The sequence below is a fragment of the Podarcis liolepis genome, assembly GCF_965112155.1.
Source record: "Podarcis liolepis genome assembly, chromosome: 2".
Taxonomy (NCBI): domain Eukaryota; kingdom Metazoa; phylum Chordata; class Lepidosauria; order Squamata; family Lacertidae; genus Podarcis; species Podarcis liolepis.
In genome coordinates, this window is record NC_139555.1 from 34,191,705 (window position 1) to 34,219,696 (window position 27,992).

General features: G+C 44.2%; 1 protein-coding gene and 1 long non-coding RNA gene across 9 annotated transcripts in view; both read right to left on the bottom strand.

The window, feature by feature from the left end:
• LOC310699447 overlaps window positions 1-4,906 on the bottom strand; it is a 42,928-nt gene extending 38,022 nt beyond the window's left edge. Inside the window, exon 1 of the long non-coding RNA XR_014522081.1 lies at window positions 4,802-4,906. This is a non-coding gene — a long non-coding RNA (uncharacterized lncRNA). The remainder of the gene's footprint in view (window positions 1-4,801) is intronic.
• An 8,727-nt stretch (window positions 4,907-13,633) lies between these two features.
• USH1G (USH1 protein network component sans) overlaps window positions 13,634-27,992 on the bottom strand; it is a 35,751-nt gene continuing 21,392 nt past the window's right edge. For 4 of the 8 annotated variants that reach the window (XM_083487211.1, XM_083487217.1, XM_083487213.1 and 1 more), the window contains 2 exons: window positions 16,769-18,001; window positions 13,634-15,476 (listed from right to left, as the gene is read on the bottom strand). In XM_083487211.1, coding sequence (XP_083343337.1) covers window positions 15,473-15,476; window positions 16,769-18,001 — 1,237 coding nt within the window. In that variant the 3' untranslated portion in view covers window positions 13,634-15,472. Of the gene's footprint in view, window positions 15,477-16,689; window positions 18,002-18,127; window positions 19,703-27,992 lie in introns of those variants that run through there. The other 4 variants (XM_083487214.1, XM_083487216.1, XM_083487215.1 and 1 more) reach the window with 4 other exon arrangements.

Genomic DNA, 27,992 nt, shown 5'->3' on the forward strand with positions numbered 1-27,992 from the left:
ATTTTGATTTTGTTCTGTGAACCACCCTGAGACCTCTGGGTATAGGGTGGTATACAAATTCAATAAATAAAATAAAATAAACAATAATATAAGGCCATAATAATCCATAATGTAACTGAGAAAATGGAGTCACTCTTTGAAATAGATAGCAACTTGATTCCATGGCTACAACTTCTGTCTACTCAAAATTACATGCAGAACATAGATTGGAATTTAGATCTTTATTGGATCTTAGTGTTGTGCAAGGATATTTGTCCAAAATCTCAGGCAGAGAGGTTTATTGGTACTTTTTCCTTCCTTGTAGTTTATAGAGCTGTTGTATATAATTCCTTCACCATTAATGTTATGTCTGCAATCCAGCAAGTGGATTTTCAGGCTTCATTCCTCTTTGTTTCACCATACATAGGTCTTATTTTATTTTCTGCAAAGCTCTCATTTATTTCAATAGAATGTACAGTACGGGTGCTTCCAAACTACCGCTATTTTGGGATGGAATTCAGTCACAGACCAGCAAATTCAGGTTGTACAATGGTAGTTGAGGTTAGGAATTGTGCAACAAAACTTCTTCCCAAAAAGTTCAGGCTTTTTGCTGTAAGGCAAGTGATGGGGAAATGAACCAGAAAGTGTGGGATAACACCTGTGTCTTCCAACCCCTTTGGAAACAAATCAGGATGACTGCCGAATAAATGGTTTTTGCTTGAAGAGGCCTCAATGTCATGCAGGCTTGCTTGTAGTCCACACATTTCCCTCTGGCTTTTATCCTTCCTTTCTTATTTGTCTTGCAAAGCAGACAGCTTTGAAGCCATTTAGGGAGATAACTAAGAGTGCAATAAATACCACAGGGAGAGAGAGAGAGAGAGAGAGAGAGAGAGAGAGACTAAAATTTTTATTAGTTAGTAAAACATGGAGGCATAAAAGCAGAATGGTGACCACAACTATTTTTCCCAAGGAAAGAAGAAATGGGGCAGGGGTGGGTGGGTGAAGCATTGTTGCTTGGGAGTGGAAAGTTCAAATGTCACCTTACACTCTAAGTAAGCAGCTTCAGAGCCTCGCAGTAAGATTCATAAAACTTTTAGGGCAACACCTTTCCCATAAGATGGCTTAAGTGCCAGATGTCCTGTTTAATTTCCTTGTGGGTCCCAATTTTGCAGAAAGGAAGTGGGTTATAAGTCTCCTTGATGGCTATGTCTTCCAGTTAATTATTTGGGATCCGAAATAACTAGCTTCAGTAGAAGTAAATTGCACACTAATGTTTTGAGGACAACAGCCTTGCAGATAAATCTTACGCTGCCTACAGGCAGCACTTTATTCCATTTACTCAATGTTTATTACCTGTTAATTTCTGCAGTGAGGCTGATACTGACCCAAGCAAGCATGCATAAAATTGCAGCCTTGGCTTCCTCACCGTTAAACATTATCTCCCCATCTCAGTCAGCCAGTCTCAGGGCCCCTCCTGCCTTGTATGTGTTTGCCTTTTTTGCTGTGACACGCCACTGATGCAATAATTGTGCATTAGTGGTGGATTTACTCTGGACCATCCGCACATTGTTCTGTTTTATTAGCTGCTCTGCTATGCTTCCTCTGTGTTACTGCATTATAGCCATCCGGACAGGCACTTTTGCACTACAGTGGTACCTTGGTTCTCAAACTTAATCCGTTCCGGAAGTCCGTTCCAAAACCAAAGCATTCCAAAACCAAGGCATGCTTTCCCATAGAAAGTAATGCAAAACAGATTAACCCATTCCAGACTTTTAAAAACAACCTCTAGAACAGCAATTTAACATGAATTTTACTCTCTAACGAGTCCGTTGATCCATAAAATGAAAGCAATAAACAACGTACTGCAGTCACACAATCAATCAATCAATCAATCAGTAGCTGAACTGAGTTCCACACAGTCACAAAAACAAAACAAAACAAAAGTCACAAAAATGTAAAATAAATAGCAAAAACAGACAGACCTCAGCGTAACGCTCAAAGCGGAAGTGTGGCACTCAAATCGGAAGCGTTAACACTCAAAACAGAGTATGTTCAGCTTCCGGAAAAAGTTCGCAAACCGGAACACTTACCTCTGGGTTAGCACTGTTTGGGTTTGAGTACCAAGGCATTTGAAAAGCAAGGTACCATTATATAGCACAATAAAAATGGGACAAAATAAATAAATAAGCCAGAATACTTGTGGTATGAAAAATTACAGGATTTCAGCAGACACAAAATGAGGCAGTATGCCTGCCCCGAAACATTTGCAGGCACAAATAGGACTGAAAGCAAGATCGCATATACCTACGCCATCTGTCACGGATGTTCTAGCTGAGATTCCTGCATTGCAGGGGGTTGGACTAGATGACCCTTGGGTCACTTCCAACAACAACTGTTGTTGTTGTTGTTATACCCCACCCACCTTGCTGGGTTTCCCCAGCCACTCTGGGCAGCTTCCAGGACATATAAAAACATAACAAAACATCTGCAATGCTATGATTCTACCCCAATACTATCGCAAACACAAGCACAATGAAAAGGATGTAAGGAGAAGCCCTATGATCCTTTTAAAAGATTAGAAAGGACAGGATGGCACAAGATTGCACCTTAAGCTGCATGTCCAGTGACCACACTATGGGCTTGGGAAAGATGTGGGGCCATAACTTCTATCCAACTTTGCATATGGTTTAGCAGTTAAACTTTAACTCATCTGCTAGCGTGGACTAAAGTATATTGTCCATTGATGAGCTATGTTTGGTCTGTGTTTTGCCCAAACCCCTATGGCCACGTGAAGGTAGACCTGGGAAAAATGAGGAGGGGAGTGGCTTGATTTACCACAGGCACTTCTGCATGACCGAAAGAACTCTTCCAGAGTCTCCAGCTTGGTGCAAATACTTCCAGTTGCAATGGGTGTAATTAACTTAGAAGCACTCTCTGTTGCTAGATATCAGCAAGGGCTGAGTCACAGGGAGGAGACACCAAAATGACTAGGGTGAGCACATGCAGTGACTCTAGCCGGGATGCCAAGAGTCTATTAGTGGTTCAGGCATTTGTGTTTCCTTGAAAGGCTCTTAGGCACAAAACTGGCATCTCTCCATCCCCATCAGCTCCACATTGTTTGTTCTGTGGCTGGTTCTCCCTTGCATTCCTGTGTGGCGGATAGGTAAGGCGGTGTTTATGGATCTGCGCTACCCATAGCAGGCAATCTTAGGTGCTTGAGGCTGCAATCCATGTATACTTATAGTTGGGAGTAACTCCCATTCAGCTTAATAAGGTTTAATAGGGTGCTGAGCTTCTCTGCTGTCGCGTCTCAGTGGCCAAAGCAGGTAGATTTCCAGAACCCACACCTGCTCCTGAAAGAATTAGCAGGAGGGATCTATAAGATTGTACCAGTTTCTCTTCCCTTCCTTCACATGTTTTGCTAACTCTCTCGTAAGCTGGTCTCCAGCACCCAGTTGACTTCTGTTGGCTTTGGCCCATAATTTTCCAGCTGTAAGTATCTGTGAGAAGGGAGACTGCCAGTATCCACGTTTCAGCCTTGTGACATTTGGCAAGTCAACTCCCAGAGTCATCATACCAAGCATACCTGTCATAGGTATCATAGGTGCCAGATTGCCTCTTAATTTCCAAATCTGATCTCCTGGCTGCAGAGACATGCTGGAGACTCAATAGAAACATGGAGCAGGGGGACGCAGTTTTAAAGCCTTGCAGTTCTATCAGATTATGGACTCCCCTTACCCACCCAAGACGAGAATTGCGGTACATAGGAACTCTGTGCTGGGGATATGAAATGATGACCAGGTTAAAGGACAAGCTATCAGAGTGCTCTTTTCCAGATTACATGAAGGAGCAGTGGGTGTTTTGAGATGCCAAACGCTGATCCCATTATTTTCATTATTATGTATTTATATACCGCCTTTCCTTTCAAGCAGTTCACAAACCACTATCAACCGCAAAATAACAAGAATAAAACCAAATGGTAAAAATGCAGCCATATAGGTCTAGCACAGGTCTTTCAAAGCTCTGGAGCGATAAAATCATTTCCTGGGCAATGAAGTAGATCCCATGTTTATGAAGAAATAAAATGAGGTCTTTTTTCTTCTAAAGCAATGGTTTGGCTCTCAACACTTCTTCTAAAAGAGACGCATGTTAGAGGTAGTTGCAGAATGTGATCAAAGTGATGAGGTGACAAATATACACATGGCAATAATCTGCAATGGATTTTATCACTTCATTTGAAAATTGGGAACGCTCATATTTATGTAAAAACTCCAAACTGGTACCACCACTTTTTAAACCATTCCCCCCTCCCACTGCCACAACTTTTATTTAGCATAGCCCACAAAGAAAAGAAAATATTATTTGCTGCATAGTTGCAGTTTTAACTGGTGATTCAAGCATGCATTTTTTCTTTCATGATTCCACAGCTGCCCCCTCGCCCAAATGAAATATTTGTGCAGATCAGGATTCCTCAGTTTCATCACAGAAAAAGGATACATAATCCCAGGTTTCTAGCTCTTAAGACTGCCATGGAAAGCTTAAAAGAGGGTAAATCTCAGAAACCACAATATGAGTTAGGGATGGGTATTAGTGCCCAGCCTTTTGTCCCTCCCTAGGGCTAGCAGAATAAGCATCAGAAGCAAGGATGTTGCAACACTTTTAAGTGGCATACTACATCCTGTCATAAACCTTGGGGGCAGGGGATATAGTACACAACACCGTCACCTATTACAGTTTTGAAGTGGCACATATAAAATAACCCACAGAATTAATCTTACAGATGCTAAAATTTTACACTCTGAAAAAGATCAACTGTACTCACCCAAAGCCAGACCAGATTTCCTTTTTTGTTTAAATGCTTAGGGCCAGATTCAATGAAGCTTTTGTGCTAGAAGAAGCCAGCGCAACGAATCCTACTAGGGCAATGCTAGTACATTGTCACTTTCCAGTCAAGCAAAGGACAGGGTGTGGGAAGAGTCAATGGGCCGCCTCAAGAGGCCTGGAGGGCTTCACTCAGTCTCCTAGGCCCGAGATTTCCTTTCCTTGCTGCAAAATATGCAAGGCCCCTAGCCGATTTGGGCCATGCAACAAGCATTCACTTTTGCTTAATCACCAGTTTCCTCAGCCCCTCCCCTAAAAAAAACCCCATTCTATACTGAAACCCATCCCAGGTTGAAAACAATGTAGGGTGGAGTGATTTGGTCCAAGCCCCATCTTCTCCTTGACTCACATTATTCTGCTTCCTTCCTCTAAAACTTCTCTTGATTTCAAGCCAGGAAGGATCATTGCAGAGCTTCTTTTCACACCTTCCTACTGAACTGCTAAATAAAGGTGGGACTAGGAGCAAGATCACTACAGACCTGTCCTCCCCCCTGACAAAACAGTCCGGGAGGGATGGCTAAATTGTGGCCCCCCAGTTGTTGTTGGATTCCAGCTCCCAGCAGCCCCAGCCAATATGGCCAGTGGTCAAGTATGAGGGAGGTGTCGCCCGACAGCAACCGGGGCACCACAGAGTTCCTCATCCCTGCATTACAAGAGCAACTCCTAGAATTTGGGTCTTTTATTGTGAGCATATCGGGTTTGGTGCATATCCCTCACACCCTTAGAGTGAATGGAGATCTCATAAGCCAGTAGCAGCTCATGCCATGGTGACACTAGTCCCATGACTGTGGAACCAACTGTTGCTAGACGCACCAATTAATCGTCAACATACCTCGATTTTCTCGTTTTTGTGAATAAGGAAACCAAGTCACACAGGAAACGTAGTGAGGTGTCGGGAAATCTCGCCTTGAGTGCCTGAGTTCCTACCTCAGTGCTCCCTTGAACCAGTCAGATGGAAACAGTTGGAATGCCAAGGAGGTGACTCCATTTTATTTGTGGCTTCCATCGCACCAGACTAATGAAGGGATAATACTGTGAGAAAAACGCTCTGCTCCCTGAAGGTCTAGCACATGGTGAAGTTGTTTTCTTCTTCTTCTGAGTAGCATGAAATGAAATTTAAAAATACATAGAATCAAATACACCCCCACTCCTGATTTAGTGCTTTGAAGGTCCACAGCAGGAGCCTGAAGCAAGTGGAAACCTGTGAAGTTGGAATGATATTGGGAGTTATATGCTCTGTGAAGTGAACCCATGTTAAGGGTCCTCCAGACTGCAAATCCACAACCCCTTCATGCTCAAATGAAAAGGCTGAAGCTCATCTCAGCTGTATTAGACGTTTGGAATAAACTGGTTTTCATCCAGCTTCAGCTCCACTGGGCTGTGAAAATACTAGTTTGGATGAGACGCTAGTGTAATGAAGAGCAATGAGGCCTATTTAGCTGAAGAACATAACCATGCTGGATTAGCTGTTTCTTTTTCGCCTGCCCTGTTTTAAGCTGCACAGAGCCCCTTGTTTTGACAGACGGAGGGGGGGGGGTCCTAACAAATCTCATAAGCCTCAACAAACTACAGTTCCCAGGATTCTTTGGGGTCTGATAAATCTTTGATATAAGCTTGGATTTATAAACCATTGGTGCCATAAATAAAAGCTGGGTGCTAAAAGAAATGTGAACCAGCAACCACTCTCCTTGTGAACTCAGTTATCAGACTGCAAGAGAATTCAGTGTATAGCAGATTTTAAATAAATACATTTTCATATAAAGTAAGTTGAACCAGTAGATGCTAAACCTAGAACAGTGATAAGGGTGTGCTACCTATGTGGACTGATTTTATCCTTGCCCTGTAGTGGTTAGAACAGTTGATGTGCCTCCAGAATCCGGGGGGGGGGGGTGTAAATTTATTGTTACTTATGGTTATGTTTGTAGCAGCACATTCCTCTTATAAATACTTGACGTTTTGGTTCTGAATGTCTGGTTTCATTACTGTCCTCTGTACACCATGGTTTTTGCCGCCTCCCTTTATTTGTAGAGCCACTTTGGTGTTGGTGGGAGTGGCAATGGCAAGATGTCTTTCCAAGATCCAGCAGCTTTTCTTCCTCTCTTGAGTATCCCACAAGGTGAGGCAGTCTGAATAGCTGCCAACTTCTGACATCCCTACGATTCTCTCCAAACAGGTTTGCCTAGTCTGGGCATGAGAGGGAAAAAAACCTTGAGCTGAGCTATTCATTTTGTGGCTTCTGTAGTACTACTGACATCGCTTCCTGGCTTCTCTCGATGGCTTCCTCCTGGGCTCTTCTTGCCATGCTGACCTGTCCTTACACCCCAATGGAAACGAATTTCCAAGCTTAACAAATGGAGCTCTTTAATGCAGCGGTAACATATATCCACAAAACCCTACCTTAGGCTGGTAGGTCAGCCATGCATCGTCTCAAAATGGGTGGAACAGAGAGCTATGAATCTCCAGAGTTTGTGGATTTAAAATCTGGCCTGCTAAGTCTCACATTGATTGACTTTGGTTTGTTGACTTGAAAAGTTTTTGAAATCTTGCTGCAGAATCCTTTGATGATCTCAGCCTGGCTTTTCTTTTCTCGACATAGGAACCTTTTCCACAACCCTCTTCTCCCTCCTATATTACATCATAGAGCCTCTCTTCTATTGGGATTGGTTGCATCATTTTTCCGACTTTCCAGCTGATAATACCCAAAGTCTGCTTTGGGTGGATCTACACACAGGGGGCGGGGGGGGGGAATGCTATAAATAAGTCAGAAATTGAATCGTTATAACAAACGAGAAAAAAAGCTATGTAAAAATCGCTTCGTTGTTTGTTTGTTTTTGCTCTCTGGTGCCATCTTGCATGTTTATAACGAATTCAAAATCTTGGTTTTTTACTAATGTAGCTGAGTCCTTTGTCTGTGATACTGTTTCTCTTGAGAAGTTTGAGCCAGTTGGATATTGTTCTGAAACCGGGATGCCAACTAAATCACAATCCTGGTGATATCCTTAGTCTTTATCTTCAGGCGTGTCAGAGTGGGCTGGCAGCAAGTTTCCACTTAGAAAACCAGCAGTTTGGGCTGCTTCTATAGCTTAGCATAAGAACCCCAGAATCAGGGAATTGTTGAGAATGAGATAAGCCAAGCAGTCCTCTGATCCACGCTCCAAGGCAAAAGATGCACCAGACATTTAAGCATCCCTAGGAGATGAGCACAAGATATTCAGACGGCAATATTCTGCGATCAGTTTACCCACCACGCAGAATTGCAGCATCTCCCGGGGGTTGGAATAACCTACATTCTTGATTAACACACCGCAAGGTTGCACAACATTTCTGTGGAAGGAAGCAAACCTTTCTGCTGAAACTTCAGGGGATACTCAAGTAGGCAGATTGTAATTGCTCAATTTGGGAAGAACCCAAAAACACCTGCAGTGTTTCAGGACACCAGCGAGCAAGGTTTTGATCTTCTACTTTCCCTAGGTCACTGCACAAGCATAAAGAAGTGAGCCGTAGTAGGGCATTCATTCAGGTGTCTCACTGGGAAAACTTGTAAGTCCAAAGCTTGCATGTTATAGAAAGTATGTGGAAGTTAACTTAACGTGCAAAAAAAAAATCAAAACGGAACTAAATTTCTGATACTCAAACTTTCATAGCTAGTTTCCTTTGCTTTAGTGTGCATGTGCCAAACATATATCTTGAACAATTAGAATACAACCCAAAAACACATTCGGGTAGAATACTTGTAAAAGGTTGGTGTGGTGTGATAACACACACAGTTGACTTCTATAGACAGGGAAAGCAAAACTTCAGTTACCATACTAGCACATAACAATGTGCTCTCTTAAATATGGGGGAGCAGAATATATTTCCACTACATTTTGTTACCTCACTCTATGTGGATAGAGTTCTTTCTGATATATTGGAGGCCACAAAGAGAAATGACTGGACCTGCTTTTGCAGTAAGAAAGACAAAATTGATAGGTGCAAGAGAAAATTATTTGATAAGCAGAGTTCTACATTTCACACCATGTTTTGAATATACTTCTCCTGGGGAAACTAGTCAGCTTTTAAATTTGAAACTAAAATTCTGATTCAGTTCAATTTCTTCCATCTTACTCCAGAGCAAATCACACCTATGCAGTGCAAATTAAAGCATGTGGTATCGTCGTCACCCCCCCCCCGAATCCTGGGAACTGTAGTTTGTTAAGAAAGATGGGAATTGCAGCTCTGTGAGGAGTACAGAACTTCTACCAAGATTCTTTGGAGGAAACCATGTGCTTTAAATGTATGGTTTGCATACGAGACAATTGTACAGGCTAACCTGCTGTATACATTGAGAGAGAGAATATCTTGCCTTTACAATCAGGAAATAGAATTAAACTTTCTTGCCATTGTGCAGCTATGAAAGGAGACTTATCTGGAAAGAGCTTGAAACCAAGAGTACTGTTTTCTCAAACAAGATACCAGGTAGTTTCCCAGAAAAATACTGTGTTTAGAAACCAGCCTGGTATCTTATTTCCTGGTGTCGTCGTTTTTAACTGTTTTAACCTCCATAGTCAGCATGCCATACAGTTGCATATTCTGGTGGGAGGGATTTGGATCTGAGTAGACCCATGGGATAGTCTTGGGTAACCCTCACCCATAAAATAATAACAAAGAGAGATGGGTGGGGATTGTAAAGTAGATTGGCTGGTGTCATAAGTGTCATAAGAAGCAGTCATATTTTTAAAACCATGGGACGTCTTTACCAAGGCGACAAAAGGCCTATATAGAAATGCTGAAGAAGGAATAGGAAGTTTTGCCTGTAGGAAAGGACAGTTGTTTTCTCGTTGTTATGAAAAGAACCAATTAAAGGCCGCTCACAGTCTGAAGCAGTTTCTGCCTTGGAGGCAAAATACTTAAGCGTGTTGGAAGGGGTGAAACCTCTACTGGCCTGTGTGCTGGTTTCACAAGATGCCTCTCCAGAATGCATTTGCTACAGCCATAAATAATGGGCATGCAAATCAGCACGTGTGGCGGTGGCCCTGCCTGGCTGACCTACCAGCTGTGCTTCCTTTCAGCAGCAGCCAAGGAGCCTGTTTCGGCATGTGAGTGTCACCAAGCAAAAGCAGAACATTCCTGTTCTTGCATATATTGTCTCCAGCTAGGATCAGGACAGCGATAGCTCTCTGACCTTCCGCCTGTTTTCTTTCAAAAGCTAGCCCTGCAAAGCCTTCATCACAAAAGACTTGAATCACCTATGTCCCGATTCCCCAAAGGCTCTCTCCTTTGTGGAATAATCTCTTTAACAAAATGAAAGCTACTTGGCCAACTATTTTATCTAACAAAGCCAGACCTCTGTGGCAGGTTTGACCAGTTGAGCAGGCCCCCCACCCTATTTTCCAGACCCCAGCCTTTAAAAAAAAAAAAAATGAGCCTGGGAAGTATCCGAAGGGGACATCCAGACCAATCCCTCCCCTAAAAAAAAATTCCAATTCTCATTAGCCCAGCCAGCATAGCTGAAGGTCAGGAATAATGAGAACTGTAGTTCAGCAACTTCATCAATGGCTGAACAAGTTTCAAGTGAAGGCACTCTCCAGCGCCTTGCAGGTGCTGGCCCCTCTTGCCCTGGTTTCGCCTTTCCCAACCAGACACCTTCCAGATGCTTCGGACTACAGGACCCATCATTCCTAACCATGGGCCATACAGGCTTCTGGTTAATGGGAGTTGTAGTCTAATAACACTGGGAAGGTACCAGGTGAGGGAAGGCTATCTAATCTTTTTTTCTTTTTTTTTTTTTTTTGAGGAAGGAGAACAGGGGGCATTTACATTGACCAGATAGCAAAGGGGTTACAGCCTTATCTTTTAACCAAAGGAAAAAGGATATACAGTGGTACCTCTGGCTACGAAGTTAATTCGTTCCGGAGGTCTGTTCTTAACTTGAAACCGTTCTTAACCTGAGGTACCACTTTATCTAATGGGGCCTCCCTCTGGCGCCGTTGCGCCGCCACTGTGTGATTTCTGTTCTCATCCTGAGGTAAAGTTCTTAACCCGAGGTACAACTTCCAGCATAGCGGAGTCTGTAACCCGAAGTGTTCGTAACCCGAGGTACCACTGTACTGTGCTTGAGGATAGCTGGAGACCCCAGGAAAGTAGCATAAAACAATCTTAAAATCAAGTTGTAAAATGGGTGTTTCTCAGCACCAGTGGACTGCACCTGCATATCTTTAAACTTGGAATACATGGTCAATGTGTCCTCTTCATCTCTCCCCGTATCATGTGAAATGGACAATTACCAATGGGCCACCAGTGTTGAAGCAGCTCAATAGCAGAACTGCCGTTCTTGCAGAGCTGCTCAAAATTCTGCAGCAAGGTCTGTCGCCCCCTTAGCTGGCAGGGTTTGACTCGCAGCAGCAAACACACACCTACCTCCAGAGGTTTCCAAATGCCGCCTGCAATGGGCGCAGCTTCTTTTTGCCTCACACCCCCTCATTATGCTAGCCTGTCAGTTAAGATCTCAGATGCTTCCACAGCTGAAGACACTCCTGCTAAGTAACTGCTTAGTATTGGTTTCACTCCATTTTGCGTGGTATGGACTGAGAAAGGGAGGGAGGAACAAATGCCAATCATCATGTCATGAAACAAATCCTGGAATGGAGCAAAGAGGTTATCAAGGACACAAGGCTTCGGTCTGAGTTTTTCAAAAGGTCACCCTGTTAAGGGCTGTCCACACAGTCTGGGAAATCTAAGAACTGTATACACACATACATATATATATATATGAGTGTGTGTGTGTGTGTGTGTGTGTGTGTAAAATATATTCATCATTGCACCTTCATTTAATATGTTACACTTCCAAACATTAAGGCACTGCCATTTTAAGAGACCTAACAGGATTTGTGTCATTTATATAGTAGAAATTAAATTGATAAAGCTTCGTTTAACTCAGAATGCCCTCTTTTCTTTTGCTGCAGGCAGCAAAATGTCTTAAGACTGTGCTTTTATACGTCCACCATGCTCTGTTTTTACTGTATATCTCTTGAGGAATGGCTGTTTAGCCCAGTGTCGAACAATATCTGAAGGGCACTGCATCAACTGCCCATGCTGTGCACACTTCCCTGGTAGTCAGGCCTATGGATATACTTCCAAGTAGGAATGCATGCGACTGCACTTTATATCTTCGAGATCAGCAGCAAGAAAAAAGCCACACCTGTCAGAAAGGAAGGTAGATTCCAGTACAGTAATTCCTTTATCAGCATTCTCCAAGCAGAGCCAGTAGATCTATTGCACATACAGAGAGTGTGTGTGGGGGGGGAGAGAGAGAGATGCCCTGGAGCATACAAAACGCCTTCATGTTTAATTTGCAAGTTCTGAAAACACCCCAAATGGCTGGCACTCCTATTGCACCACCACCAGTCACCACCCCCAGTCACACCGAAAGAGCACGCCTAGGCTGCTGGCCGGCCTAGATATAGAAAGCATGACAGGGTGTGCTTTTGCAGAATTGTTGTCAGGTGTTTCTGGTGCTTTTCCAGCAGAGGGTGCAATCGCACTACCAATCGCACAGGGAGTGGTTTAGGAGCAAACAAGGTGAAAGCCAGGACTCTACTACAGAGAGCTATTTCAAGACCGGCTGGCTATGCTACTGGTCTGGTGGTGTGGAAAAAGAGAGAGACACGCACAAGACGACTGCAGTTGTGAGTGTTCACTCACTGTGTTTGTTATATGTTTACATAGAATAGCCACAGACTGTGCAGATTGTATTTCTTTGTGGACATTTTGTCCCATAGCCTACATTTTATTTCCTGGGTGGAAAGCCCAGTTCCTATTATCATCTGTTGAAGAGTTCTACTGATGTGGCTTCACAAGTTGTCATTTGGGGTACACTGATCTGTCATGCAGTGCCTTGTACCAATAAGCGTCCCGATTCACCAGCTGTTATGTTCTGGGAACGTGCTCAGCTGCAGTGTCACACCTTCCTTAAGCCAGGTGTGCTTGGCCACCTCACCCCAGATGCTCACCAGTCTGCAAAAGCTGAAGGCAAGAACAGCTGGACTGCAACCCAAACATTAGAGAAACAAGCCATGGTTTGTTTGGTCACCTATGGGGCAACTCAGCCCTGGTTCAGCAAACCATGGTTTAGCATTAGCTGTGAATTGGGCCAATGTCAAGGCTGTTTGCTGGGCCCCCAGTATTGAGCATACACTTCTGGAAAACGCACCTCAACGTCTGTGAAATGACCCACAGTGAGATTATATGGGTGAACAAGGATTCAACTTCCTCACCTTCATTGCATAGCAATGAAACTCAATATCAACTGAACACTGGGACCTGCACAACCCTATGCAAGTTCTGGTGATCACTACATTTTTGCTGCCTGCAACAAATCAAATCCACTATCTAGGTGCACCTTAAAAGTGTTTGTGAGAATCAGCATTTCAGAAAGCTGCAGCTGCTGGAATCTCTTGCTTTCTTCAGCAGTGTTGTGCTCAATCTGTGAATGCACCTATTGCTCCATCTCAGTAGAGCTACTACCTATGAGAAATGGGGCTTCATGCCAGGTTCAAAGTGCCTGGAATGAGTGATGCAATGGTCTCTCTGGCTTGGAAACAGAGCGGGAATGGAGTCAGTGGGCTTCATTTTGGCCAAAAACTGGAATTACTGGGATCTGGCTATACTAAAATACTGCCCTTGTTCTAGTCCCAAATGATGCAATTTGCATTTAAAATAAACCTGCAGGAAACGTACCTGGAAGCAACCTCCTCTTCTAAATTACAATCATGAAAGACAAACTACGCCAGGTTCTTTTTATTAAAAATATTGTAATCAGGCAGTGGCAGGGAATAGTATGCACATGGTATAATAAATAAGCAGTAAACAACAGGGTCCTTTTACGGGTTGGATATACATACATACAAGGAATACAAAACATACCAAACATCCACAGAAGATAGGAGGTGTACTGTAAATGCACAAACATTTACAAAACTGCAGCCCAATTCTATGCACATTTACTCAGAAATGAGTCCCTGTTGGATTGTAAAATTGACTTCTGCTCATGCAATAGGACTTCACCTTCTCCCTCTCCCAGCCCTCTTCACACCTCAGAATATGTGTTCTGGATGGTGGGGACTCCCCATCCAGAGCAAAATTTGGGTGTGCACAGGAGAGAGAGAGAAGGAAGCAGTGAAGGCCCACTGTGCAAGAGAAGGTTTGCACAACATTGGATTCCGCCCACTGATGTTCAGTCAGGCTTACTGCCAAGTACACATAAGATTGAAGCCTGAAAGATATACACTGTAGATATGGTCGGGCACAAGAGAGTCATGTAAAGTGGAGAAAGGGAAACAGTTTCTCTCCATGATCTCAAACCACACAACACTTGCTTCAGAGAAATCCTACTGAATAAAAGTAGGCTTGAGAATTGCAACCAAGTTTAGGTTGTTCATTTAATGGCTAATATAAACAAAGAGCTTGGCTAAAATTCAGTTTACCACAGTTTAAATTTGCCCAGTATTGGTCCTTTGGATTCAAACCACATGCATATGTGATCAGATGCTCTTAACTGCTGTCAAATGACAGTGGCACAGGGGCGGCGGCTGTGGGCAGGATTCCTTCATTCCTAGGGGGTTAGACTAGATGACCCTCTACAATTCTGTGAGTGGAGGGACCTATGTTTACACATGGCAATAAGCTGTCCAGTGCTGAAAGGTCTGCCCCTATATTTTGTCAGTGGAGTTTTCTTCACCAATCCCATTGGTATGGCTTAGCTTGTTTTACCTTTATTTAAAACGTTGCGACAAAGCCTTTGCAAAACTGATGAAGATACATCACCAGGAGAAGTTCTGTAACATAGATCAGCCCATCCATTAGCAAAAATATAAACCTTGTGCGGAAAAGAGGCTTAAGACAGTGTGTGTGTGTGTGTGTTCGTTCCAGTCACAGTAAGTGAAAGCAGCAGGCATAAAGACAAGGCAGGCAGGCATAAAAAATAAACTCATTCCACTCATGCCTATTTCCATACATTTGCCTCCCACTCCAAGTCATGCAGCCTGAACTGTGCAAAGTTACTTGGAATAAGAGCAATTTCCCTAGAGTTCTCAGAGCAGGAAATGCAGGTGAGCTCCTGCTCAACTTGGCCCTAAGCATGGTGGCTTCACAATGTGATAGCCAAAGTTACAATACTGGTGGGATTCCACTGACATTGCAAATCTTGATGGTGGTAATCACAGAGTCGTGAAGGTTTGGTTCAAATGAAGCTCCTTCATCCGTCGCTGTTGATATAGGATAGGCCTGGAAAACCTGTGGTGGGGGAAAGTGTTCAACAACAGCTGGAGCGCCACAGGCCCTGTAAGTCCTGTTGGACTTGATGGGGCTTACTTCTGAGTAGAGATGTATAAGACTGCATGGTTAGATTAGTGTAGTGCAACTCATGTCCCCAAAATGCTCTTAAGCAAGAGGCTGTTCTCTGGCAAAAGTCTGCAGGCAGGAAAGCAGAGAAAGGAAGCTGAGAGGTGGTTAGAATTGGGCCTTTTATTATGGCGTTCATTATTTCCCACTGTTAGGATCACTGGGAGATGTTTTCTGGCAACTTAGAACTGGGGTTTTGTTTTTCTGTTCATTTCTTGTTCCTTAAAAACAGCTATCTGCAACGGAGAGAAGAAATTTTGTTAACGTAAAAGGACATTAAAGTACAATTACTGAACTTTTCAGGGCTACGGAGTCATCACTGATACAAAAGCATGAAGCAACAAAAATATTACTGGTATCTGTGAGAAGCCCATTGTAAATCCAGCATTCCACAAAACGTTTCTCAAAGCTGCCTAGGAGATTGCAGTTCCTGTCCTCCATTCTTTGCAACAAGTAAAGATGCGTACTTAAATCTTCAGACCTACTTTACAAATAACCACTTGAGGCTAGGAATAAGAATGGGATAACAGGCTTGCGGTTTGCCAAGAAGTGGCACAGGTTTTTAATGCCAACACTATGATTAATTGAAGGCTCCCATGCTGTCACATAGGAAATATATTATCTGACGGCAGCCACTGATTAAGTAGATGAGAGTCTGTTTACAAAGCCAGATCTATCGTTTCTTCAGACCAACCACCTGAATACTATTTTTGCCTTTTAAGGGATGGTGGGGAAACTCTGGCTTTCCATGAGCCTCAGCCAGCACAATCCAATGTACAAGAATTATGGTCTAGCATATGTAGTCTAGCATATGAAGGGCTATGAGTTTCTCATGCCTGCTTTAAAGCTACCAACAGGCCCGAACTAGCTGTTGGACAGGTACAAATAGTATGGGGCTATGGGCCAGTAAGCAACAGCCAAGGGAAGTCTCCCCACCACCACACAAGACGCTCCTTTAGCAGAGGGTGATGCAATACAACATCTGAAGCAGCAGGAGGTGGCTCTGCCAGTACTGTGCTTGTGAGTTTGCTGATCAGATGGTGTGAGCCCAAAAGTCCATAATTAGACCTGTCCTGTAAGGGTATGGAGTAGCCCAAGGTCTGTCCCTAGAAGCTCAGCTTTTGTCTGGTTTTTTGGCCAAGACTGCTTAAAAATGGCTTCCAGTGGCTTTAATGGCAGCACATTAGTGTTGATTTCACTGGGTAAAAATTATATTGATACCAACACTACCTTAATCTAGGTAGCAAAAAGAATCTGATTTAAGGCATTACCTCAAGGCAACTTGTGTACCCAGCTTGCAAATATTGAAACATTTGTATAAATTCATTTTTGTCAGTCTTTCTGCTGGCAATTTTCTGCCGTGTGCTACGCAGACATTCTCCTAGCACCCTGATCTATCGGAGAATTCCTGTTATTCAAATACATAATATGAATGTACGTAAGAAGTACCATTCTATGCTATGCGCATCGCATGCTGAAGACCTGTGTGCATTCCATGAGTGTGAAAGGAGGGGGCTCAATTGCTTACAGCTCAGTGTCTTCTATGACTTCAGGGTTCTCCATAGTCTGTCTCCTCCTCTTGCAAGCATCCAGCATCTTTTTCCGGGGCCCCAGTGGAATGTTGATGCTTTTCAGATCATTGTCCGAACACAGCATAAGAGCTTCCAGGTCAATCTTCTCCTTCTTGAGGATTGAAATGAACTCAGACATATGCAAGGAAGCCAGAAAGGTCTCCAGGGGGCTCGTCTCGGGTTCGATATCATCATCCAGGCCTAGCTCCACCTCATCCCACGGCAGCTCCTCCACATTCCTCTCCTGCAGGCTGTTGGCACTGCCGATGCTGTCATTGAGACTTGGCGAGCGCTGCAGGCGGTTGTGAAGTTTAACACCCATCCTGTCCTCTCCCAGCATGCTGGGGTCATCCTGGCCAATTCCAAACAGTCCGCTACTGACATAGTTCCTCCGGAAAACCATCGTGCCAAGTCCAGGTCGATTGAATAAAGAGTCGTGACCAGAATCAGTGCTGACCTCAGAATGGGCCGAGTCCATGTGCAAACCTGGGTCACTTATGGCACGGGAGACAGTATCTTCGTCCGTCATAAACATGTCCCTAACGTTGCGCCGGGTCCAGTCCTTTGGGCTAACGTAGGTGCCTTGTTTCACAAACATGACGTCGTTGCCCAGCTGCAAGCCAGACAAGGACCTCACACTTTTCCTCCCATCCTCGTAGATTTTGAAGGTGCCATCCACTTGCTTCTTTTTCTCCAGCTTCTTCTGGATTTTGGTCTTGCCCTTGGCTGTGCCGTGTATGGTGGCCTGAGAATATGGCAAGGAAGTCATCATAGACATGTGCTGGAACCTCCTGCTCAGAGTGCTGCTGGAGTAGCTGGAAAAACTCATAGTGTCTGAGTGGTCAGACATTTCCTTCTTGTACCGCTTCTCCATCCTCTCATGGTGCTTCTTCTGCATCTTTACACAGTCCTTAATCCGCTTCTCTGCGTCCTTGAAGGCCTTGTCCTTCAGCTTGCTTACCAGCTTGGGGTTGAGGCCACTCTGCTTGGCAGCAATGGAGTCCAAATAACGCACACACTCCATGTGGCCCTTCATGGCTGCCATGTCCAGCGGAGTGTGGTAGTCATTGTCCAAACACCAGATGTTGGCCCCAAAAGACACCAGGAAGGAGAGGCAATTGAGATGACCATTGGCTGCTGACAGATGAAGAGGTGTGTTCCCCCAGATATCACATTTGTCTGGGTCACCCCTAAAATGCAGGAAACAAATTAGTTAGTGATCAGGGAAGCCTCTATACCTAATGAGTAGATGTTGCTTAGGACTTGTGAATTGTATCAAATCAGTTTACACATTCTTATTCTGGTGTTTACCTTACCTGTGGCCCTTGTCTTAATCAATCACAGTAATTCTGGAGCATTTTTTGGAGGAGGAAATCCACACAAGCAGAATTATACCCAATAAACTTCCCTTCATCTCCTGTCAACAGATCTCTTTCCACCCTTCTCCACAATGCATTATTGACCTTTTTTAAAGCTTAGTTTCAGACCTGCTGTGCTTGTTCAGTCTTCTTCTTTTCCTCAGAGTGAGAGAGGGTATATTTGAAGTTTGGGGATGGCAAAGGTGGCAAGCAGCACTGACACTGACGTAAGACATTGTGCACTCTCTCGACCTTTTTTGTGTGGGCATGAGGTGAAACGAATCCCTGCTTTTCAACTGCACTAGAGGTATTGCACAAATTAGAGCAGCTCCTTCCTACCCACTCACGCCTGCTCAAATGCCCTTGGTTATCTTCTCCAGAAATCCAGGACAAGTTAGCCAGGAGCACATTTCAAGAGGGAGCAAAGGTGAGTCCACCTCCAGAACCACAGTCTTCACTAGCACCGAGCTTATAATCTGGTCACACCTTTCCCCAGCAAAGTCGGCACAATGGGAGGCTAGTATAACCAGGCATGCTAAAAGCTGCCCTAGTATGCAAACCAAGACTCAGTCCTGCAAACAACATTTTGTTATTTTATTTTATGTCCCGCCCTTTCCCTCAAGGAAATCCAGCTATCATGCATGTCCCCTGCACCGCCAACTTTATCATCAGTAAGACCAAGGAGAACTAGGTTCAAATTCCCACTCACTTTTAACCTACCTAGGTGACTTTGAGCCAGTCATTAGGGCTTATGCACACATTTGCCCCACTCTTTCCAGGCACAGGTCAGCGCTTGAAATCTCTGTGTCCAAGCATTGTGGTGTTTTTGCCCCAGAGCTTTTCCTGCAAAAAACCTGCTCTTTAGTGCTCAATCAGCACAACTGTCAATGCTGGGTTTTCATATGGAAAACTCTGGGGCAAAGAAAAACAATGTTTGGATACGGAGCTTTAATGGATAAGCCTTGGTTATGTTGGGTTTAAAAAAATAAAATTATATTGTTATCAGTTATGATGTTTTATTAATTGTTTATGACTATTTTTGTTACATTGCAGTTAAGTTTCTTTTGTGTTGTAAGCTGCCTTGAGCATGGCTTGAACTGTGAGGTGGCATACAAATTAAATTACGTACGCATGCATCCCACCTCACAAGGTTGTTGTGACGCTTAAAATGGAGGGGAAGGGAGTACCCTGCACACTGCCTTTTCCCATTAATATTTCTTTACATTTTTATGGATGCCCATCAGTACAGTTCTCTAGTCCACTTACAAAACATGTATGCTGCCTCACTCTCTTTGGAGGAAAGGCAGCTTACAAATATAATACATAAAGATGGGTATTGTTGTTGTTGTTGTTTTGAGTAGTGCTTGTTAACTCCATAGGCAAAAGCAGAAGACACGTTTTTAAAAGAGCAGTGTTGCTTAGTGGCAGGCCTTCTCCCTATTTTAATGATATGCTGGAGTGACCGATACAAGATTTCTAAGCCACCCAACTCCAGATAAGCTCTCTGTTGCGTTTCCCACATAGAGCGAAATCTATCTAACCAGCCAGGCCCAGCAAGCAGCGACAGGAGGTGGGAGGATGAAGTTGTCTGGCAGCAGAACGCTGGAACAGGTTTCCTTTTGCTTTGTAGCCCTGGGTAAATGAGTACCATCCAGGAGCTGGCAACAGGTTCGCTGCGACTCCTTCGCTAGCCTGCCCTCATCCCTTCACCTTGATACTGGCCTATCGGTAGTGGGGAACTCAGGGAAAAGATGAATATTTGATGAATTGCAAGAGGGGTGAATTATTGATGGAGATTGCTTAAAGAGACACAGAAACTGTAAATGCTGGAGCCGGCTGGGAGCTCAGGGCGTGTGCGGCATTGTTTATGTTTGTTCTGAATGAAGACATGTGCGTTGGAATTGGGCGTGGAGGCTTGCAAGCAGCCGGAAAAGCGGAATCAGACCCTACTGTTTTCTCCCTGCAAGCGAGAAATGCCGCTTGTTTCCCAATAAAGCAATCTATTTCACACCGATACAAAGCAGTATCGGGTGCAGGTCCAGGGCAGGAAAACGCAGCTATATCAAAGATTCTTGTTGCCAACGCAGGCAATTTCACCACGTCTCATCGGAATGTCCCAGCTTGGTGGGGCTGAGGGGAAAGTGGGTGACGGTTGCTTCCCACGTAACCTTTGGTTGGAATGTGAATACACCAAAGCTTAGCAACAGAAACGTCGCACTGAGCATTTGTTCACTGCCCTGAGCTGGAACTTGTACCTATGGGACCGCCTCTCCCGGTATACCCCACAGAGAGCCTCAAGGTCCATAAATAGCAACACCCTAGTGGTCCCAGGCCCTAAAGAAGTTAGATTAGCTTCAACCAGAGCCAGGGCCTTTTCAACTCTGGCTCCGGCCTGGTGGAACGCTCTGCCACATGAGACCAGGGCCCTGCAGGATCTGATTTCTTTCCGCAGGGCATGTAAGACAGAGTTGTTCAGCCTGGCCTTTGGCTTGGAGCCAGTTTGATTCCCTCCCCCTCTTTCTTTCTTTCTTTCTTTCTTTCTTTCTTTCTTTTTTCTTTTCCTTTCTCCTCCTGCAATGAGGCTGCATTTTAATATTTTAATGTTTCAATATTTTATGTTGTATTTTAATTTTGTTTTTAAGTTGTATTCATTCAATTTGTTTTTATTATTGCTTGTTTGCTGCCCTGAGCCCGGCCTTGGCTGGGGAGGGTGGGGTATAAATAATAATAATAATAATAATAATAATAATAATAATAATTATTATTATTATTATTATTATTATTATTATTATTATTATCCTGCTAGAGTAGGCCAATGGGCCACCTAGCTGCCAATGGCATTCTGTCCCCACAGTGGCCCACCAGACACCTATGGGAAACAAGCAAACATGATCCGGCCATGAGGGTACTCTGTCCTCCCATTGCTTCCTGTGATCATGGAGGCAGAGCACAGCCATCATGGCTAGTAGACATTAATAGCTTTACCTTCCATGAATTTGTCCAGTCCTTTCAAGATGGGAGCTGTGAAGTACAATACAACCGTTCCTTGCACCGCATTGTACTGCAGCCCCTCATTATTGAAAATTGCAATACAAATTTAACCGCTAAACCATAGAGTATCCGGGCTGGAAAGAAGCAGCATGCCTCATATTGTCCTCTCTTACATTCACCCACTTGCCCAAGACATGTTAGTGCCTGAAGCAGGAAAAATCCCTGTGGAACCTACCTCCCAAATAGTGGCTAGTCTCATGACACAATTGACAGCTTGTTGCTCTTTAAATGGTACTTTGAAATCTAGTGCCCAGTGTGACCTGCCTCCACCTGCTAAAAGGTAGGCCTCAGTCTGGATAGCAGCTTCTGCTGCTGCTGGATGATTTCTTGAGGCAGGTTGTAAGGGGTGGGTTGGTTGGTTGGTTGGTTGGTTGGTTCATTCTTCAATCTGGGCTTCTTCAAGGAAAATCAGTGAAGAGTCTTGTGGAACCTTGAAAGATTAACCATATTTTTATAGCATAAGCTTAAAACTACTACTGCTGCTGCTACTACTACTAAATAGGATGTTTAGTCTTTAATTTGCCACAATACTCTCGTTTTTTGGTTGCAACAGACTCACTTTGGAAATTTGTTTCAATGCAAATGACTTCTTGGAGAGCCAACGTTTGAGAAGGGTCTTTACATTAAAATGGTGAGGTGTGGATGCTGATGGGGGATGCTGGCAGCTCCAGGCAGGGCATTAGGCAGAGTGGGGTGACCACCTGAGGGAGCAGTCCTTGAGTGTTCCTCTTGAGCACACATCCCTTCTTCCATTCCTCTCTGCTGTCACACTGCTTGTCCTTCACGCTACTGTGGCCTGGTGCCTCAGATACAGTGGAGAAAGCTGTTGCACCCCCAGTGTTGATAGCAGATTCCACTGCCATTCCAATTGGTTTCTGTGCTTGGAATGTGGAGGAACGCCATCTTGTCTGCCTCAGGCAGCAAGACGACTTGAAGAAGAAGAGTTTGGATTTGATATCCCGCTTTATCACTACCCGAAGGAGTCTCAAAGCAGCTAACATTCTCCTTTCCCTTCCTCCCCCACAACAAACACTCTGTGAGGTGAGTGGGGCTGAGAGACTTCAAAGAAGTGTGACTGGCCCAAGGTCACCCAGCAGCTGCATGTGGAGGAGTGAGGAAGTGAACCTGGTTCACCAGATTACGAGTCTACTGCTCTTCACCACCACACCACACTTGGGTCAGCCCTGGCTCCGGGACTGCTTGATTCCCACACTGGAAGGGCTCTCATACTGCAAACAGACTCCATGACTAGGTCAAGTTTCAGTGCCAAGTGCCAGATTGGTGTGCTTTCCATTCTGCTCCAGCATAGGATTTCTGTAACCTCGCTGCACGGCCGCCTCCTTTGTCTGGTATGATGTGAAGTGCTTCCGCAACACAGTTGGACACCATCGTCACGTGGGACAGGGTGCGTGAGCGGGGCTACAAGGAATACGAGAGACCAAGTAGGCATGGGATGCAGGGAGAGGAAGAGGCCTGTCCAAAAACCTCCTTCCCACTTGACTGATACCAGATCATCCTTTATGGGAAATTCAGTAATCCCTGCTAACAACATCCAGGCAGGAAAAACATAATTAAGTGCAATGACTGGTGGCAGTTACAAAACCACCAGAAGCAGGAATCAGCAAGAACCAGTAACCAGGGGGAAGTCCCTTTGCTAGGTGGAACATTTCCCGTCTGGCGTTGGGGGAAGTGCATGGGAAGGGGTAAGGTTGCATCAAGCTCCAATTAATGTGAGCCTAAGCTTAATCACAGTTAATAATAATCTAATTGGCTGTGATGTTTGCTTAATTGTGACATATTGCCACTTCCAAGCACTTACAGCGCTTCCCTTAAAAAAAAATGCCACCAAAATACCCTATAGATAACTGCTTCTCAAAGAGTGGGCCGGGACCCACCAGTGGGCCTTGGGACGCTTTCAGAGGGCCTCAATGCCACAGTCTGCCCACTGCTCACTCCTCACTTGCCTTCCCTGCTTCTTGGCCACGCCATACCCTTTTGGTTGGACCAATGGCAGCACCAGCCAACTGCTTACATGGTGAGAAAACATGGCTGGAGATGGGGGGCGGGGAGGAAAGAAGAAAAGGAATGTCCCCTCTCCTCTGAGGAGAAAGGACCAGGGAAGGTAATGGAGGAAATTAGAAAGTCAGACAAAAGGTGGTGGTTGCTGCTGCTGCTGCTGCTGCTGCTAGCAGTACAGTATAGTGGTACCTCAGGCTTAAGTACTTAATTTGTTCCAGAGGTCCGTTCTTAACCTGAAACTGTTCTTAACTTGAAGACCACTTTAGCTAATGGGGCCTCCTGCTGCTGCCGCGCCACCGGAGCATGATTTCTGTTCTCATCGTGAAGCAAAGTTCTTAACCCAAGGTACTATTTCTGGGTTAGCGGAGTCTGTAACCTGAAGCGTATGTAACCTGAAGCGTATGTAACCCAAGGTACCACTGTAATTAACAAACTGGGACTAGTACATCTGGAGGGGACTTTGACTGGGGTGTTTTGTTAAGGGGGGGTTGTTGTTGTTGGTCTTTTGCATCTTTATTTACGATTTTTTGTGATTCATGTGGGAATTGTTTGGTTTTGGTTTTGTATTTTTTAATGTTGTATTTATTGTTTATGACTGCTTTTGATATGTTGTAGGTATGTGTTCTTTTCTGTTTTAAGCTTCCTTGAGCATAGTTTGAATTGTGGATTGGCAGCATACAAATCAAATTATGTATGCATGTATGCACGGCTTTTTTAAAAAATAGAAAGAGTTGTCGGTACTGACCATGAAGTTGTTACAGCAAGTGCCACACTTTTAACATTTGGGGGGAAAGGAGGTGCCCAGAAAAAAGCACTGTATGTATTTATGAATAGAAATGAAGAAAGCTGTTTTACATTAAAGGACCAAGTGAAATGGCAGTTGGGTCCAAGTTTAGTGTGAAAGAAAGGGAAAATAAATCACAGGAGATGGGCAAAAATACTTTGAGAGGCATGCGGAGTTGGGACGATAAAAATATAAAAGAAAAAAAATGTTCTCTAGTTAGAAGCCTCTGGATTAGCAAATTCTGCCTAAAATGGGAAGGCCTAGGTACACCATACCTCCAGAGCAAATGTTTGTAGTAAGCAGAGCTATGGAACTCCTTGACGCAAGGAAATTGCAGTGGCAAAGAAGTAGGCCATTTCAAAAGATGGATTAGGTGTAACTAGAAGGTGATGTCAGCAATGGCTAGCTGCTTATGCCGAAGTCTGCATCCATCTGCCACCATTTTGTGATGAGTGTGCTTCAGTAATTTTTGCCTGTTCCAAATGGGTCCTAGGGAGCAGATAGTTTGAGAACGCCTCCTTTTGTTAACCCAACAAGTGGCCTACATTGAGCAGCCTCTTTTTATCTTCTGTAAACCTCAGCCCCATCCGTTTGTTGCCACATTTAGTGATGCAACAGCTATAAATCAGGCCCTCACTATTTGCATACATAATATTTATGAGTAATCACAAATATTTAGCATTGCCATTTTTTGTCGCCATGGCTTCCATGCCTTACACAGACACAGGATAGGCAGAAATGCTAAGGTTGTAGCTTTGCCCAGCCTTGTGATGCTGTCATGACAGGGTAAAAAGGCCTTTGTTGAATTTCTGCTCCTTCCTGACACTTGTAAATGTACAGGATCACAGCATCTAAATGTAAAATAAATACAGAAAAGGATGCTACAACTACATTAAAGGGAACCACTGAGTTCTCTTGAAGTGTCTGCAAGATGTACAGATCACTGGGCCACTGTGGATTTTATTTTTAATTGCTCTAGGGTCACTCACGTCCAACACATTTTTGGAACTTTATAAACAAAAAAACAAATCTCTAACATTCTGTGCCCATCTATCTCCTTGCATGTCAGCCTTCTCATGAAGTGCCTTCCTGGAACAGGCAGAAATCTGAGAGGGAAGGGAACATAACAGGCTAGTACAGTGGTACCTCAGTTTACGAACTTAATCCGTTCCGAAAGTCCATTCTTAAACCAAAGCTGTTCTTAAACCGAGGTGCGCTTTCCCTCATGAGGCCTCCCGCCACCGGTGCCCTTCCACCGATTGGCCTTCGTTCGTAGACAGAGGTAAAGTTCACTAACCGAAACACTAATTCCGGTTTTGCAGAGTTCATATACCGAATAGTTCTTAACAGGGCTGTTCTTAAACTAAGGTACCACTGCATTTGGAAACATGTAATCTTTAAGTGGGGAGTAAGTGTCCATCTGTATCCTCCACTGCAGGGATTTTTTTTCAGTGGGCAGAAGTTAGCAAGACTGAGTACAGAGGCTCAAGTGTCTTTACAACATTTGGTAAACTAAATCTCACTCCTTTCTGTAAGTCTACAATCCTCACAATCACTACTCAGTAATTAAAAATATTGCCTTGCAAATTACTGATGTCCTGACTTCAAATAGAATTAACTCAGATTCTGGGCAAGGATCAATTATTGCCATGAGTAACCAGACAAGGAAATGATCTTGGCAGTGGCGTCTGTCTAAATTTTTAAAAGACTTCTACCTCTTTTGCCCTAGAGGGCTACATAAAAAATGTCAAATTAAATTTATAATTGGTGTAGAGGCTCAAGGCGGCTTATATTATTTTCCCTGCAGCCTAAGGCAGGAAGAGGCACCAACAGGTGTGCCTAGCTGGAGAATGGAAGGATGGGAGAGGGTAGCATGCATGCATGGCAAGCATGCAGGATAAATATGAAGAGGCAGGGGAGAGAAGCTATGACAGTGTGCAAAATTTGGGGTCGAGGAAGGGTACAATAGAAGGAAGACAGCAGATTGCAAAACAACCTTGCTGTGTGTTAAGCCACTAATGTGAAAACATCCTACATCAGGGATGGGGAGCCTTTGTACAAGGCTGGCAGGCCGCCCACCTGTCACTCAACTGGTGTCACTATGGCAACAGGTGATGCTGCGCTTTGGAGTCCCAGATCGTCAAAACTTCCAGAACTGTTTGAAAGCCTTTTGCTGTTTCCCTCCCCTCTTACTTTGGATTTGCAGCAGCTGAAGCTTAAGCTCTACCTAGATCAGGTGGAGTTCAATGCATCTGCACTCCAGAGCCTGCCTCATGTGAGGAAGTGTGGGATCAAGCTGAAGCCATGAATTCAAATCCAGAGCAGGAAGTATAGCTAAGATCAGGGTCTCCGCATCCTGCAATCTGAACTGCATACTGCATTTGATATACAACTGAATTATGAAAAGAGAGCATCTCTGGCATTCACCCAGGAATAAAACAAACTGGGGGGAACAACACATTCTTTAATGAGTGTGTTGTTGCCAAAATAGCACACTGCCACTTGGACAGAAGGCAACTTCATTGCCACCTCATCTCCTGAAACCCTTCATTGTGAAGCCCAGCTAATCATAAGCTGGCCCATCTCCCATCTTGGGCACTGCTGCTGATGAGCTCGTCAAAAACTCACACTAAAGAGCAATTGTTTCTCTCGGAGGCTGTGGCACCAAATGCCAGCTTGCCTCCCTTTTCCCAGCCATCACATTAATTGTGTTCCTTTCCCTCATTAGCGCACAGCCGGGAGGATGAAAGAGGCCTTTTGTCTGACTAATGAACAGGGCAGATCTACCACCAAATCCTCCTGTCTTCCCCACAACCCTGCCTTCATCATGTACTGCACAAAATACAAACATGGTGTTTCTTCAGAGCTGCGCACCCAGACAAATCCTTCGTGTGCAACAGTAGTATTGCCTCATTGTTCCCTACGTTGTGCATTGAGAGGATAAAGTGGTGCACACAGTTGATATAAGATTTGGGAGTGAGGCCTATGATCATAGCCTCCATATTCACCAGATATCCGTTTTGGAAAAGCTTAGGGAAGCAGTCCAGACAGCAATTTATCCTCCAGTCTAGCACACCAAAGCACATTCAGCCACTGATTACTGGTGCATAAATGTCTGCAGGAATTAGTTGCAATTGTGCAAAAGTATTTGTCCAACAGAAGACCTAAACAACTGGAGCTCATAATCTTCTAAAACAGAGTTAAGTTCCCTGCCGATTTCTGCTTGCGGCAGCTAGGCAGCTGTGCCAATACAGGATATGTTACTGTCGTTAATTGGGGGACGGGGGGAGAATAGCGACATTGCAGATGCAGGTAAACTTTCCCAGTCAATACTGAGCATCAATAATTTTGCTTCTCTGAGCGCAGCAAGGCCTCCTCCCTCCCGCTTGCAAATTCCGTGCTGTTTTAATTAAGCGCCAGGGTATATTTCTTCCATCTCTGACAAACTGTGGCCAATGATGAAAGCACCTTTTAAAGAGCCAGCCTCATCTGTCTTTTCCTAATAACATCCATCACCAAAAGGGCATGAGCATTCCTCTCTACTATATCCTCCCCACTGACAGCAAGCACATAGTATTTTCAGTTCATTAAACACTAGCTGAGCTGCAAGGAAGACGCTCATCCAGGACCATCTATTCCAGTCCAAATGTATCATCAAGTACCTTTCTGCAGAAATCCACATTTAAGCCCCTTTGAGGGGTGGCAGAATTGTATGGAACTGCAGCCAACACTGAAAAATTAGGGGAATGCCGCTTACCCATCAGATAATAATGAGAGCACTCATATTTAGTGCTCAGAGGAGAAACATATAAAAATGTGTGCATTAGCAATCATGGAAATCAAAAAGCCTCAATGTAAGGCAAGTCAGTGTAATGACTTGTTCTTTGCTTTCTGTGCAAAAGCTGAGATTTCAAAAAGACCTTTTGAAAGGGACCTGCTTTGGCCCAAAAGGTTATAGGCCCCTGTGCT